The sequence below is a fragment of the Zonotrichia albicollis genome, chromosome 3 (genome assembly GCF_047830755.1).
Source record: "Zonotrichia albicollis isolate bZonAlb1 chromosome 3, bZonAlb1.hap1, whole genome shotgun sequence".
Classification (NCBI taxonomy): domain Eukaryota; kingdom Metazoa; phylum Chordata; class Aves; order Passeriformes; family Passerellidae; genus Zonotrichia; species Zonotrichia albicollis.
In genome coordinates this window covers 8674624-8690795 of record NC_133821.1, presented here as the reverse complement: position 1 = coordinate 8690795, position 16172 = coordinate 8674624, and the positions used below count along the sequence as shown (strand labels likewise).

Here is a 16172-nt window from a genome sequence, read left to right as displayed (position 1 = left end):
GAAGTGCAAGGTAATGTTTATTGCTGTGGAAGGAACCAAAGACACACCATGTTTCTGCTGCTTCTGAGACCTTCTCGTCGTAACTCCATGAAGGAATGTGTAATGGGAGCACTTTAATGAGTTAAACAGAAGGACAAGCAAATACAGAAATTTATAATTGTGCTCTACAAGCAGAAAGGAAAGTGGATTTCTTACTGTAAAGGGAAAGTACTGGTTGTGATTGACTAATGTATATGCCCTGCTTTCATTTAGATTTTTATTAAAAATTTGTTGTTCTGAGTACTTTCTACATTAATCAAAAGGAAATTTCAAGGCAAGATAGTTTAGATACTACTTACATAATTTTATCTATTACCCTAACACATTTTAGAAGTAAAATTATATTTTTGTGTGCCACAAAGTATCATTCCTGTGAGCACATAGTTATGAACAATGGAAAATGAGAATACTGAGGGAAAAGTCTCAGATGTGTGTGTGTGTATTAAGCTTAAAACTTATTCTGGTATCCAAGAGATGAATTTTTGGTTTTTACTCCAAGTGGGATTTTTTTTTCTGGTTAATTCTGGCAGAAGGTTTTGCTCTTCCTGAGTTATCTGTGGTTTTATTGTGCTTTGTTGAAGAAAGTATGAAAGATATGAACAGTTATGTTTAGGAGCAGAAAAATCTAAATTAATTAGAGCAATTAAGTTGCTGTGACCTAATTTGCTCAGTCTTATCCACTCCCCCCGCCCCCCCAAAATTACTCAGAATTGGAGCAAAATATGTGTTGTTGTTTATAAGGATTCTTAAACACAAATAGTGTGGTGGCAATTCCTGAGAGGATTTTTACTAAAATTTTGCTTCAATACCTAATGTTGTGATACATTTTTAACATGTATTTTTTCCTACTTTGCATGCATATGAAACTAATTTCTGGTTTTAAAAAGTTAGTATTGTAATATAATGTATTTCATCTGCCAAGTAAGAATTTCATAATCTACTTCCTCTTTTGTTCTTTAGAAAAATTGTTTGATTCCCTTCCTTGTTCCCATCCATTTCCTAATTCATGTGCTTCTCCTCAATGTTTTTCCTTTTAATGGGAGAGGGGGTAATTTTGTATTGGTTTCTGCTGTGTGCCTGAGGGCATTTCTGTAAATTTAGATCAAACCAGGCCAGTGGTTTCTCTTTCAGGAGGTCTGCAGGCTGCTGGAAGAAGTTGTTGCGTCAAGGGTCAAACACTACTTGGAGGCACGTAAACAGCGTGGCCAGTGCAAGCCCACGGAACAGGGATCATCTGGGCCTTTGTTTCTTACTGGTAACAGAAATTATTTCACTTAGTGTGCCATAAAGTGCCGTGGAAAATGCTGTTTTTATATTTTCTGTGAGAAATTTGCCATCAGCAAGGCCTGAAATAGTTGATGTTTTGGAATGGAATTACTTCAGCTATGTTAGTGAAAAAATTAAGTGGATTTTAATTTTCTGTGTTGCTTAAAAATGAACATAATGCTGGTACTATTAGTCCAAGAGCCTATCATTAGAACTAAAAAAATTACTTGTACAACCCTTTGTTCTGCAAGATTGGTTGAAGTCTTGCTGGTTAGTTAAATCTCTTTTCCACTCACCCATTTAGTGTAGAATTTTTAAATACAGAAATAATATCTTCTCCTTTTATTTTTGGCAGTCTGTTCAGTCTTAAAAAGTTGGTGTGATGTGATAAGTGACATTTGTCATTTCACCAGTGCTACTGGCAGCAGCGCCCATGACCTTGGGAGTGCAGAGATTAAGAGCCTTCACCTATTTGGAACTCACTTTTTGTGTGTGTGAGGATGATGAGGCCAGCAGGTGCCATTTCAGTACACCCTCATTTTAAACTAAAGATCATGATCACTGCAGCTTGGGCCTTACTGCTAGATCAGCTTTGGGGCTGAATGGCTGCCAGTTCCTGTTTAACACCATTTCATTGTTAGCATAATGTGGGGTTTGCAGTTGATAGGCTCATCTGTTGGTCTTATATCATACAGCAATTTATCTTTAAATAGTTCTTAGGCAAAAAATTACTGGTGTTAGTTACTAGCCTGGAGCAGTTATAAACGTGTCTCAGAAGAGCAGGGCTGCAGCAGTAAAGCTCTGTGCTGGCCATGCTTTGTCACATCTCCTTCAATGCAGGAGAGAGCTCTGCTGGAGAATGGCTTCTGCAGTGCATGGCATTACATACTCGCATTATAGCATCACTAGGCTCGTAAATTTTACAATTCAACATGTAGTGGATGAACAGTTCCAATTGGGAACAAGTTCTTTGCCTCTTAAAATGCTTTCCATTGTTGAACAAGGTGTATTCCTATAGAATGCTGATTGGTGGTTGCAGCTTTGCATGCTGTTGTCAATAATAATGATAAAACACAAGTTATATACTGTATGATTGGCTTCATATTGCAACATTTTAGGCATATATGGGAGCCAGGTTCTTCCGGCATGACAGGGGCTTTTTCCCACCCCTCAGGAACACAATACCTCATATGCAAGAGGTGCTTCAGGCCACTGAAGGATTTCCAAACCCTTTTCTTCCTTGCAAGTTGAAACTACATTTTATCCCTTTAAAATATCATTATTGTTTGTCAAGCACATGAACTTTCAGACTCTGGTACTTTTCTGATTGTGAGTGAGCATTGCAGATGGTGGGATCTGAATTTCTAAGATCTGTTGAGGTTTTTATGTGTTTTCTTTTATGAAGGGATGTTTTTTATTATTTATTTTTTGAAGTTTCCTGCCGTGGTAAAAAGTAAGTTTTGAAAAAAATGATGATTTTATAAGGTAAAACTGCCAGACATAATAGTTGTTTTTTATATATGTGGGTAGATGCAACATTAATTTAAGTGTGTTTGTTAGAATTTAGGGTCTTCTATTTTCTTTCACATCATGAGCTTTTCAGTAAAAATACTGATGTGCTGTCCCAGGGTTGGGAGCTGTTCTTCTGCTTGACTCTTCCCCTTGTTTCCTGAAAATTAAAAACTTAGGGAAATGCATTTGAGAAGGTCATCAGTAATATCAGTGACAGTGTTAGATTAAACGATATTTACTTTGGATGAGGCAGAATGACTGTTCCATCAGTTTTCTGCAGTTAATCTCACCGTCATTAATTAACAATAAAGAACTAAAGGAAGAAAACAGGCTGTGATAACGAACACTCATGTTCAGCTTCACTTCCAAAGCCAACTCTTTCTTTTTCTCTCAGCCTGCTTTGCTCAAGGCTGTAATTTGTAAGAAAGGAGTGCTTTGTTCAAGCCCAAGAATCAAGTTTCTTCAAGTTCCCTTGGAGTCTGTTCTTACCTGGGAAGGAATAACAGAGTAGGTGGGTGTTCAGTGGGGCAAGGGGCCCTGCCTGTAAGGACTGCCCGGGGGGCTGCAGCAGTGCCTCTGGTGCTGTGCCTGCTCCTGGGAGCCCAGCAGGGCTCTGCCTGCGGCCTGCAGCGAGGAGGCTCTGCGTTGTCACACAGCTGAGGTGCCACACTGCAGCACAGAGGTGGCTCTGTGTTGGCAGTGCCACCCAGGGCAGTGCTCCACGGAGGTGCTGCTGGGAAAAGGCTGTGGCTGCAGCTCCCGTTGCCTCTGGAGCTCAGGAGGAGTTTCTGAGGGCTTCAAGCTCTGTGTGGTTTCTGCTGCTCCCAGTGATTCAAGTGTGCCTGGAGTTGCACTGCTGTGAGCCCCCTGCTCCTGTAAAGAAGTGTGTATCTATAGAGGGATCCTGCACATGGTTATTAACTGCTCGCTTACTCTTTCCAGTGTCCCACGTCAGCATTCCACCCCTGCCTGCAGATGCATCTTTTCAAGTCAATTTTAACTATTTGCTGTTCACACTGAAGGATGTATTCAACACTTCTTGAAAAGAGACTTATTAGACCTGTACTAATAAGATTTTAGACTACCTTTAATGGCAAGGCATGATGTATTAGGTTTCATTTCAGAACTAGAGGCCAAGCTACCTTAAGACTTGTTAAGTCCTCTACTTCCTCGCTACTATAACATTTTTGAAGAGAAAATTTTCACCTATCACAGCTTCTTTTTAGTATTAACATTATATTATGTTTAATATTAGTATTACTTGACACTACCTTTCAATTTTTGTAACACTTAATGTAAATATCCATGCGAGTTACTTGTTAATTTACATTTCATTTTCATTTGAGTTACACCCCCACTGCAGTGTGTGGTGGGTCGCATACCAGCTCATTAGGAAATCTGTGGGTGTTACACACAGGAGAAGAAAGAAAGAAGGAAAGAATGGAAAATGAGAGAAAGTAGCCAAGACAAGCAAGTTCTTCCTATTCTTCCTTCTGTCTGAACAATTTCCACACCCTTCCCAAATGGCCAGTACAAACAATTTGCCAAAGTAAGCTTTAATTTAGTATTTGGACATAGGCTTCAGTATAAATTCTCTGATTCTTATGTTTAATTAATGTCCAAATGTGTTTGACTTTGGTTTATTTTATTTTTTTTAAAGAGAAATTTAAAATGGGGTGGATTTTCAAAGCTGAATTTTGCCTGCACGCAATCTGCATGGCCAAAATCATGCAAAAGGGCATCAGCCAGGTATGGCTTGTGATTGCATTATCTGAAGGTTCACATTCCACAGAAAGTGTCTGGTTTTGATCAAGAGCAGTGAGAATTAGGAGGAGACTACAGAGGTCTGAGTAGAGGAATTAAATACAGGAGAAATGGCAAAGGGAGAACTGAAAACAATAAGGAAGAAGGTGAGGTTTACGTGGGCACAGAGGAAACAATAAGGAGAAGTGAAAAAAAATGTGGCTGATGAAAATGTCAGTGTTAGAAATGGAAGCAAGGAAGAAGGTATATTGTAAACTGACCTTCTTCCCCCTCTTGAGGGAGGAAAAAGTTAACTATGTTTTTCCTACAAGTAATATTCAGACCTACTCTCATTCCTTCCCTAGCATCCTTGCTGTTTTTCTTGGCTTGAGGGTGGGACATTTTTGCTCTGATTTCAGATCTTTTTATTGTACAGTCTCTTCTACAGTGAAAATAATTAGAGAGCATGCTGTCACATGGCACAGTGAGCTCCCAGCTTGATTTTATCTGCTTTCCCTGGGACTCTGTGTACTTTTTAATATATTTTTAACTTTCTTCTCTCATGAAATGGGGCTTGCTGTGATCATGTTTCCTGAGTCCATCTTTTGACCCAGTTGCTTTTTACAAATGTGACTGTACTTTATTAACAGGTAGACATCTCAGACTTGAAATTCTCAGATATTAAGTTGTGACAAGCTTACTAAAATGAGAAACTGGAAGAGGGACAATAGCTGTTATGAGTAGTTCAGCCTTACAAAGATCTGGAGTCAAAGTTCATGTCTTATTTAGTATAAAGAAAAACGCATAAGATGCAATTTCGTAAGAAAATACATTTCTCTTGCTTATGAAACAATTTTTTTGGCTCCTGCAAGCACACAAAAAATATACAATAAATCATGATGGCAAATATTCCAAACTCTTTTGGCCTTGCATTTTAATTTGAACATTATGATGTTTTTAAGGGAAACACCCTTTTCAGACTGCCCCAGTTTGCTTTAGGAGTGTTCACTATTGCTGTAGGACATGAATTGTGGGAAATGCTCGTAGGGTATGTCCCACATTGTAATCCTGTAACAGCAAAACTGATTTATTCCCACCCTCCCAGCTGTTAACTCACCCTCCTCTGCTGTGAAACTGTTTGGTTGGGTCTGAATTAAAATCTTTTCACTGGCCCTTGCTTGAACAGCAGCTTTACAGCATTTCGATGGGTGCTGCCATAGGGGTCTGGGGAGGAGTCTTTGCTATGAACTTTGAGATTTGGAGTTGCACATTGTAATATCTGTCTCTCAAAAGAATTACATTGCAGCTTCTCTGCAATGGACTAATTTATGATTTGTGGCCAAGTCCTGCAGATCTGTGTGAACTTTAAACTTACATTCATCTGTCTGTGACAAGAGAGCTCCCTGAAGTATGCAGTAACTTATGCAATAACTTATGAAAAATGTTTTGATTAGTATCTTGTACCTAATATTTCCTGGTTTTGCTTTAGATTACTCCCTCACCCCACCCCCCATTTTTTACAGCTAGATAATGGGGAATAAGGGTATCTGCTTTTCACTAAAGCATTCTTCTTCTAGAAGGTCAAAGTTATATATCTGAACTCTTGTTTTTGTCATTTTGTCCTTTCCTCAGGGTAATGGCCATTTGACAAGAACTAAAGAAATGTCCATACTCACACGCTCTTTGAGTGTTTTCTTTTTTTGTGATTTTTTTTTCCTATCTTACCTTAGATTGTAGTAAAATTGGGAAAAATGCCAAGAAGGGCAACAGAGATGATCGAGGATGGGGAAATGCAATACAGGGGACAGTTACATGTGCCTGGACTCTTCAGCCTGGAAAATATATCAATTATGGGGAATACAACCAAGATTTATGAAATATTTTCTTGTCTCATTCCCTTCCAGTTTGAGAGCAAGGGCGTATCAAATGAATGGAAATGCTGTGGTAGTTAGGAGGGTTGGGGAGCTCTTTGCCAAAGGATAACAGATATGATAAAGGCTTGCACTGCATCCACAGCAACATGGGAGGGTGTTCCAGGGAGGGGATGGAATCTCCTGTGGTGCACTGAAGGCCTGAGCTCAGAGGCCTTGGAGCCTGGCAGGGTGTCAGGGAGGTGACCACGTGCACTTGGCCCCTGTGTTTCAGGGTCCCCTTGTAGGTGTTTGGCTGCAGTGGCCTTTGCTCTTCCCTGTGTGGCCTTCCTCGCTATTGTGCCCCTCTGCAGCTGAGCCCCACCCAGGCAGAGGCTGGAGGAGCGCCTGGACTCGGGCCTGTGCCTTTGGAAGGCTCTCCTGGGGTGACACTGAGACTGGCAGAGGCCTCAGCAGGGCCTGGCCCTGCTTCACGGGGGATATTTGCAGCCGCAGCACCAGCTGGCTTCAGTGTGTTCTCCATATTTTGCTTCTTCCCCGGTGGCAGCTCCTCACGAAATGTCACACTTATTTAAAGATGTCCTTAATAAAGTGGTTTGTATCGGTAGTATTGGATTGAAAAAAGCAACAGGACACTTGTTTAATTCCGTGTATTCTTGTGAAAAAGAAGAATTTGGTGTTGGTTTTGAAAACAGTCTTGATCTCTAGCCTTAAAATACTCTCTGCCTTAATGCATTGTATCACTTTCTCTTGCTTTCATCTCATTTCCATTTGTCTCTTCTTCCCATATGATTTTTTTCATTTTATGAGAAGAAAAAATAGTATGAAAATAAGTCCTAGTTATGTGTGTGTGCAAAAAAAAAAAAAAAACCATGCACAAACAATTACTCTCTTACATACCTATATGAGCTATAAAGGTCTTCATCATCCAAATATTTCTGCAGAGGGATTTTGCTGCTAGGACTACAGTTTATGCAATGACACAGATATTTATGCAAATTTAAAGTTTATCTTTGGAGTTTTCTTTCTATAGTTAGGCAAAAAATCAGCATCCATTAATCATGTGTCTTTACAAAGTGGAGTGGTGTGTCTCAGTTTCTCAGAGTTGGCTGGAAGTTAATAGGTAATTTATCTCTATCAGTTAAAAATGAAGTTTAGGGTACTAGTTTGATGCAGGTGTTTCAAGTTAGGCAAGATGAACCCCACCTTTAATTTCTGATTTGATACTCACCTGAGAATATCAAAGTGACTCTCATCTAGGCCAGGGAACATACCCTTGGAAAGAGCCCTTGGCATGCTTGTTCCAAGTGGGAATTCAGCATTTTTGGAGGGCACATGAAGCCAATTTGAAAATCTGTCCCTGAGCACTGTTTGTGACTCGACTGCCTTACTCCTCTCTGCCACATGGCTCCCTCTCGGAGTGCTCTTTGTGTGTGCTCTCTGCAGGGTCCAAGCTGCTCCCGTCCCTTGGCCTCAGGAACGCGCAGGGTGGATTCTCGGGGTGCAGCTCAGGGACCTGCTTTAGCACCAAGCACTAGCGCTACATAGGTCTGGGGTTTTTGGAGTGCTCGCTGTTTTGGTTGACATGTTGTGATTCTAAAAATTAACTAGGTTTAATAGTCTTTTGCCTTTAATTCATCTGTACATTAAATGAGGTGACAAGAAAGGGATTGATTCTTACCTTGAAATTAACTATTGGGTTCCTTTTGAAAAAAAGTGCTCTTTATTAAATGCTTCTAAAGAGAGCAATATTGTTTTGGTTAAAATGTAAGCAAGAAAGAATAGAGATTTGAAATAAAACCTGAAAGAAATGTGAATTCCCTAGAAACGGTCAGAGGAATTTACTTAATTGCAACCAGAAGTTTGACCTGGAAGTGTAACGCTTTGACCTTTTAGCTGTCTGGCTTCCTAAATGTGTTGTTTTGCTCTCTCTAAACTGTGAGAAAATCTCTTTTATACATCTTTAACCCTTACCCTACCTAAGAGTCTCATTGAAAGTCTGCAAGCAATCAACAGCACAAGAAAAATCATCATGATATTTTAAGAAAAAAAAAATGGTTGCAGGCATGTATTGAGCATTGAAGTCCTTTTTATTTTCATTTTAACTGGAAGTAATCGGAGGTATAATTTCACTGTTAAATATGAGTAGGAATTTCTTTTAAACTTTCCATGCTACCATATTACACAATAATACTCTCCTTTGTTCTTAAGTTTCATTATCATATGACCAAGGTAGAAATTACAGCTTTTAAAATTGCAAACATTTTTGTGGGTTTATTCATATTTGGAAAATTTTTATAAGTCTTTAAGGGAATCTGTCCAGCTAGAGTTGGAGGGAAAAATCCTGAGAAAAATTATGGCTCTATTCTCTGTGTTAGTAGTTTGGTGAGAGCAATTCTGGGTGTTTGATTCACCACTGAGTACCAGGTATGTTGTGGTTACTAAACACAAAGTGTTTCTGTGGACTACAAAGGCACAGTGGCAGACCATAAACAAAACTAACCCCACAAAGCTTTGCAGGGCCCATGCCTAATTTAGTAAAAAAAGGAGATAGTTAAATAAAAATTTAGTAGTGGAGCAAATAATAAAGACTTCTCCTTGAAAATGTGAGGAAAAAAGTTCAATGTAATCGTGATTGGGTTGTGGGATTAGAACTTGGTGCATCCATCAGTTTCAGACAGATCAGAGATGATCTAATGCACGGCAAATTACACATATTCAGGGAGAAACATTCCATATTCACTGTACAAACCCATGTTTAAATGCCAAAAGTTACTTTACAGAGAATATTAGATGACAGTTCTGTATTTGTTTATGGAGTATCTTTCTCTTATTCCTTTAATTAAGATACTTAGTTTTGTGGGGGTTTAATATGTGCACATATATGGGTCATAGGGTATGGGCAATGCCTGTCTTTTGTCTGCAGTTTTCTTGCCAATGCAAAAGAGAGGATTGTGGAGTTTGTCTTTTGCATAAAAGACCTTAAATTTGCTATTTAGTTTTGAGGAAGAGGATGCTCTGTGTACTTCTGTTCTTTGCGCCTGGCATCTGTTAAGGTGATGTCAGAAATGGAGGCTGCTGAGCTGTGCCATTCAGGTGGTCCCCTATAACACCATGCTCTTGAGTGAGCTAAAATGAGTGGTTTAGTACAAACCATTGGCAATCAGTCTCCAGCTCTCTCTCGCACCAGAACCAGAGCTGAGCTGATGGCAGCAGGCAGATGCTCCCAATCATGGCTGCTCTTGGTCTCTTTTAGTGGTATCCTCTTTGCATCAAAGCTTGTGAGAGCCAAAGGACATGCAGATTTTTTTGGAAATAGAGCCTTTCAGCAGCTGACTTAGTTAGGGTCTGTTTGCCAGCATTTAAAAAGACAAAATACAGAAGGCTCTATTGTGGTACTTTCACCTATTTGCTATGCCCCAGAATTTCCTTCTGTTCTGAGTTGTTGCAAATCTAACAAGAGTCTGTTGTGTGAAAAGACAAAAACCTGTGAACCTCTGGCACAGCTTGCTTTATTCAGACAACAGCATGAAACTGCAGGTTCAAGTCCACACATGTCTCTTAGAAGTCATGTTCTTTTGAAGTGTCCTCTAGATGTTAGGCTAGGAGAGGAGTTATGACCATCAACATCTACCTCTTAGCTCCACTGGGATATCCTAACAGGAATCCCAAAAATAAAAATAAAAAAATGTAGCTATATATCAAGGCCTTTGAAGAAACAATGTTTTCATGTTTAAGCTACTGCTTTAAAGTTCTGCTGAATATACCTGCTCCAGGTTGGTCTTTCCCTCTCATTCTCTCCCATCGTGTCTCCGGTGGTGGTGTTGGGCTTTTTCACCAAGCCCAGAGGTGCTGTAGCCCTGTGATAGAATATACTCCTGACATTTCCAGTGACCCTTGCCTAGAGACCTTGTTATTGGTGGAAGATTAAAGTCTTGGCAGCTGTGGGAGCTTTAGGGTTAAAACCCTTTCCTCTTGGGGGTAAAAGTTTTGCAGAAGTTATTTCCTCTTGCCAGGGGAAAAAATGGTACCTGGAGACCTGTGAAAGGTTTGATTGACTTTATTTGAAAATCCTTCAGCATCCTAATATTGGCACCAGTGATTTTGCTGTTCTCATGACCACTAAGGGGAACCAGTCATGTCTGATAAATTCCAAGAGGCTCATTTCCACATTTTGGTTGAGTTTTTGTGCTTGAAGAGACCTTGTTTTGTAGAGATTCCTCACCCTTAAAATACAAAATCCTCCATTTCAAGTAGTTCATGGCATCAAAAAGTTTCCTTCAGCTCATGGATTTCTTCAAGGAAAAACCACAGAGCCAGGCTGAAAGGACATACTTTGTGCTGTATTATGCATTCCCTAGCGTGCTGTGAGTCAAACTGGGGTCCATCACAGTGTCTGTGTCTCATTTGAGCCAGAGCCTGCCTCCTTTTCTCACTGTGAGGAGTTCAGTGATGGGAGGGGTTGGGCCATTTGGGTAGAGCTGTGTCTGGCCAGTGTGTGGGACAGACTCCTCCTGATGTGCAGAGGTGGCACCAGCCTGTGGAACTGAACCCCATCGCAGTCCAGGCACTTGGAGGGGACTTGGGCTTCTCCTGGGCTGCAGACTGCTCAGACAGTGCTTACCACAGCTTTGTGTTCCAGCTCCCTCTGCCTTTTGGCTGGTAACAACAGATGCCTTTCTCAGCCTTTCTCTTGGTTGTTGTGCTCATTCCAGTGGTTAAAGAAGTCCAGGCACGTGGCTTTTTCTGGAATACAGTTTAGATGTTCAAAACAGCGAGCATTCCTAAATAGCTTTCAGTTTGTGCCCATCATGTGCAATTAATAATGTGGTTATTGAGTCTGAGATCAACAAAAGGGCTAAGTGAAATCTTGTGTCCTGTTAGAAAACGGTTGCTGTGGCAAAGGTGCACTGACCATTGAATCAATGGCTCTGCATCTCTCTGCTTGAATGCCTTGGCAGGTGCTGCTGGCTGTTACTGCTCATACATTATGGATGGCTATGGATTTTCCAGGAATGGATCAGCCTTCCTCTCCATCTCTAAGTATTAGTGAGGGGAAGATGGTCTTTTTCCTTCAGAGCTGGTGTGTTCCCAGGACCTCCATCAGAGGCATTACTCATCTTGCAGCCAGATGGTCTCAGATGTGCTTTTCCTTATTCTTTCCTCCAGAACTGCACTGACAGCCAGCCTGAGAAATGCCTTGTCCTGGATCCAGTTTGGCCAGGATAGTTCTGATTTTGCAGTGAATTCCACACCTCTCCTGCTAGAGGAGACCCCTACAACCCTGCTATAGGATTTCTCAAAACTACTCGGGCCGGTTTTGCAGTTTGTGGCTCATACTCTGAATGGTTTAGGCAGTGGGTTGTGTCTAGGCTATCCAGGTTCTGATAGCAGGAAGGATTCTTCCATCTTCTTTGAGCAGGCTGTATGGAAAGAATGGATGTCATCCTGACATGTTTCAGTTGTTTTGAAGACTATTCTTTGCTGTATAAAACTTTGAACTTGGAGAAGATGCTACTTGTTTAAAGAATATCAAGTGGATTCCAGAAAAGGCTTTGGAAATCTCAGCAGCTTTTTGTATGTGATGTCACGCATCTGCTGCCCGTCTTAGACTTGCCTTTAAACTTCAATGCCAATATTTCATTTGAATCTCTGCTAAATTAGAAATGGCAGCCTACTCTGCAGCACATGGTATGGAGTTGGACATTTTTGGGAAGGAAAGCTTCTCAATTAACAGTAGGTTTAGAATGAAATGTTCCTTTTTTTGTTTTGTTTACAAACAATCAGGACTTTTGATTCTGTGGTGAATAATTTTAAGTGGAGAAATATGAGTGCTAAAAGGCAGTGTAATAATATGTCTGTAGAGCACTTTGAAGATGAAAAGCTCTATATACTGTAAACATTATTACTGGTATAGCCTAATCTGTGTGGAAAAATTAATCAAGCATCAACTGAATGTAGATTTTTTCTTTTAATGTGCAGTTAGTGTTTTAGAAAGTCTAATGCACCCATGTATTTGCTTTTACATTGTAACACTAGAAATTTATCCTTTTATATTTTTAATATGTGTGTTGTAATGATTTACTTTGTTGTTACTTTCCAAAGCAGAGTCAGTCCTAATCCACAACAACCTTTCAAAAATGGGAAGTGTCTAGGCTGGGAGAGAAAATAGGTATGACATAAAAATAGTGTGTGATGAGAAATGGGTGCGTGTCAGCGGGGGAAGCGTTTTGGGGCAGTTGGCCTTAGGCTTTGGCCAAGCCTGGAGTGGAGCAGGAAGCCAGACAGGTGCCAGGTGGTGCAGATAACTCCCAGCTCCGAGGCATTTTCCCAGGCTCCCTCCCAGGGAAGGTGCAGCAGAGCCTGGCAGGGCCTCCCAGCGCTGCACGGGCACACAGCCGTCGGGCAGCCTGGGGGGCTCCCTGCAAAGCGGGCGCTGCAGGCACTCCTGGGCACGGCTGGCTCTGGTGCTCCCTCGCTGCCTTGGCACTCTGCAGTACAGCACGCAGGGCAAAGTCCTGTGCCCTGCAAAGGCAGTGCTCACTGCTGCCTGTTTCAGCTGCAACCACTTCATGCAGTCTCCTTTTGTGGTTCAGGGTCTCTTTATTTCCTTGGGGTTGGTTTCTTTGGTTGGTTTTGTTTTTCTGTTTTGTTTTTGACCCTGGATCTGATGATTTAGAGTGCCCAGTTTTGAAACAAAAACAAAACTTCGAGACACTAAATACAATTCTATTTCTGCCTGTGTGCTGGTAATCCACAAAGGGAGCCTTGTGTTGAATGGTGAAGAGGAAATTGAAGATGGGATCAGCTAGGTGCAGTTGCTGAGCCCAGGATGTGTGAACTTTCTACATTACTGGAAGAAGAATTGTAGCTTGAGGTTCAGACTTGTGTGTTGTGCTCAAAAGAAGTTAGTGATGGAGCATTTGGTATGTATCAGTTGGTCTGTTCTTCCATGAGATTACAAACAGATGTAAACTCATGCTGGGTAACTGTGTAGAAACCTTGAAAAGCTGCGAGCCTATGGACTTCTTGGAGAAGAAGGTTTTCTTGTGGGTCTTAATTTTAAGTTTCTTTCTTCATGAAGCAGAATAGTTAATTGGATAGTATATTTCCCCAGAGGGAAGCTGAAAGAGGACATAACCATTTTTATAGTTCTGCAGTAACTCTGACAGCTTTAGGACTGGGGGAGTTTTCAAACTCCAGCTGACTACAGAGTAGATCATATGTCATGTGCAAGAGGGTTTCAGAACATTTAATGAGCGTAGCTGTGTGATACTTTCAAAGTGCTGGTATCTTAAATGTAGTGCATCTTAATATTTTCTCAGGCTTAGCAACAAGTAACAGCAAATATCTGTTCAGGCCTTTTCAGCAAAGTATTAAATAATCATGGAAACTAAAATGATTTTTTAGTGTTAGTCCCTCTGGGCTGAGCTTATCAGCTCAGGTGCAATTCCCTGTGAAGGCTTTATAAGACTTTCAGACTTGAGCTGATGCTGCAAAAATAGTTTGTAGAGGTGTCTTGATCTCTTACATAATTATTAATTTTGTCAGATCTGAGGTAGGTGTTCTCTTCCACATAACAGTAGCTGGCTGAATCAAGGACCTCTAAGGAGAATTTGAAACTTTTTTCAGTCAAGTACATGTGATTAAACACTTAGCCTCTCAGAGAATACCAGGACAGCAAGTAAAATAAACAGATATAGATGTCACTGATCTATAAAAGAATTTCAAGAAAGAAGCATCCAGCTTTTCCTGTGAAAAACAAAGATTCACACTTTTTTCACTTTAGATGCCTTTCACAAAAAACCCAAAATATGTGGATTATTGCCAACAAATGGAGGTGGAAAGAAAAACTTTTAATATATACTGTCTGAAGATTTGTCTTCCAAGCTGTACTTTTAGGAATGCTACTTTCTCAGCTTTCCAAGGTCACAATGGCATATGTTGTTATCACACTAATAACTTATTTATATACAGGGCAAATTCTTTGATTTGACTAAGCCTACTAGCAGTGATAAAGAATTGTGGATGCCAAACTGGAGTAATTTTCCTTAATTGTTCTTTTAAGTAAACAGTTAATAAAGGTGGTGGATTGCATCCAAATTTTTCTCTGGTGCTCATCATTTTTAAGGGATGGTTCAACTTGTTGCATCTTGACTCGATCTCTAAAAGGAAGTCAAATTTTGGGTGTCTTCCTGAGGGGAGGGAAAAAAGATGGCTGATAAATTTCAAAGGGATTGATTGTGATTGATAACTGTAGTTGTTAATGAGAGCCGAGGCTCAAGGGCACTCCATGGTGAGCTCCAGAAGATCTTGTAGAAGAGAGGGGAGCCCTTCAGGAGGACGTGCATTTATACTTAGAAATAAGGCATGCCTTGGCACTTGCTCTGTAGGGATTGAGACTGGAACAAGCAAGCTTTCCTTCTTTTTAAATGGTTAGATTATAAAAACAGCAGTAGCACTTCAAATTCTAACTTATCTGTGCTAATTGCACCTAGGGTGCCTGACTGTCTTCAGAGCATCAATAATTTAAGTGTTGCAGACCCCATCCAAGTGAGGGGAAGTATCACCATCCCTCTTTCACGGTTTGATTTCAGTGAGGTGCACGGGGAGACTGGGGAGGATGAGTCACAGATGTCAGGTTTTGTACTTTCGGTGGGAGTCAGGCTGCTAAATACCTTCATGAATGAAGTGCTAACTGATTTACCAGGGTCATTTGGGAACTGAAGTAGAACAAAAGTAAAAGCTGATGTCCTAATAGTCTCTCAGCCATAGCAGAGTCTGTTCTGTCCATTTCCTACACCGCTGATGCACAAGGATTTCTGTCATTCTTGGGAGTAGAAAGTGAAAAAGCCTCTGGAGGTTACAGGTACGGCTGAGTCAGCCAGGCCAGCTCGGGCTGCTGTACGTACTGAAGAGTTCAAATGTGGCCATTTCTCACCTCATTCAGTGGAACTGTGGAATTGAGCCCTTTGATGCTTGGGTTTCTTTGTAGTTACCTTTTTTTATTTTCCCTACCTGGTCTGTCACCTTCCCCTAGACGGTGCTTAAGTGAATGGATATCTGCAGTGTTCCTGCAGAATGTAGCTGAAAGCATGACACCGCACTATTAAGTGACCATGACACCACACTATTAATCAAATGACACCTCTGATCAATTAATTAATTTACTTTCTGAGGTTGGGTTCCACTACTTGGTGGTTGTTAATTTGTCTAGATTTTTGCCCTGTTTCAGGCAATAATTTCTTGAGATTTCAGTATGGAGTTCAGCACTTTATTTTGAAAAATATTCCATTAAAATTACTTTTTCCTTTGTATCATTGAGCTGCTTTCTCTCAGATGTGCAACACTTTGAGACCAGAATGCCCGAGATACCCTTACACTTACTATTATCCCTTTGTTTTATGTTGCAGCCAACAGTTTGCACATTACTGCCTACTTTATGAAGAGATGGGTTAATCTCCGTTGTGCTCTAGGGAAACGTTATCGAGGTAAGAAATCAGTTTCTTACAGACTTACTTAGAGGAGAAAGAATGGGAGCATAACTAAGACACTGTCAGATTTTCATCTACTTAAATCAAAATTGTTTTCAGAGCTTGGGTTTTTTGGTGGGGTTTTTTTGGTGGGCATTTTAAAAAGATGATTTCCTGAAAACATGAAAAAAAATAAAAAGAGAAGTGTTTCTTGAGATAAGATTTTTTTTTTTTTTTAACTTAATTTTAAATTTGTGCATGCCTTGCC

At 40.5% G+C, this 16172-nt stretch overlaps 1 protein-coding gene across 5 annotated transcripts in view; it reads left to right on the top strand.

The window, feature by feature from the left end:
- Nucleotides 1–16172, top strand: part of SLX4IP (SLX4 interacting protein) — an 84091-nt gene that overhangs the window by 35809 nt on the left and 32110 nt on the right. For 4 of the 5 annotated variants that reach the window (XM_074536573.1, XM_074536575.1, XM_074536576.1 and 1 more), the window contains 2 exons: nt 1156–1294; nt 15845–15922. In XM_074536573.1, the coding sequence (XP_074392674.1) occupies nt 1156–1294; nt 15845–15922 (217 nt within the window). The remainder of the gene's footprint in view (nt 1–1155; nt 1295–15844; nt 15923–16172) is intronic. The other variant, XM_074536578.1, reaches the window with a different exon arrangement.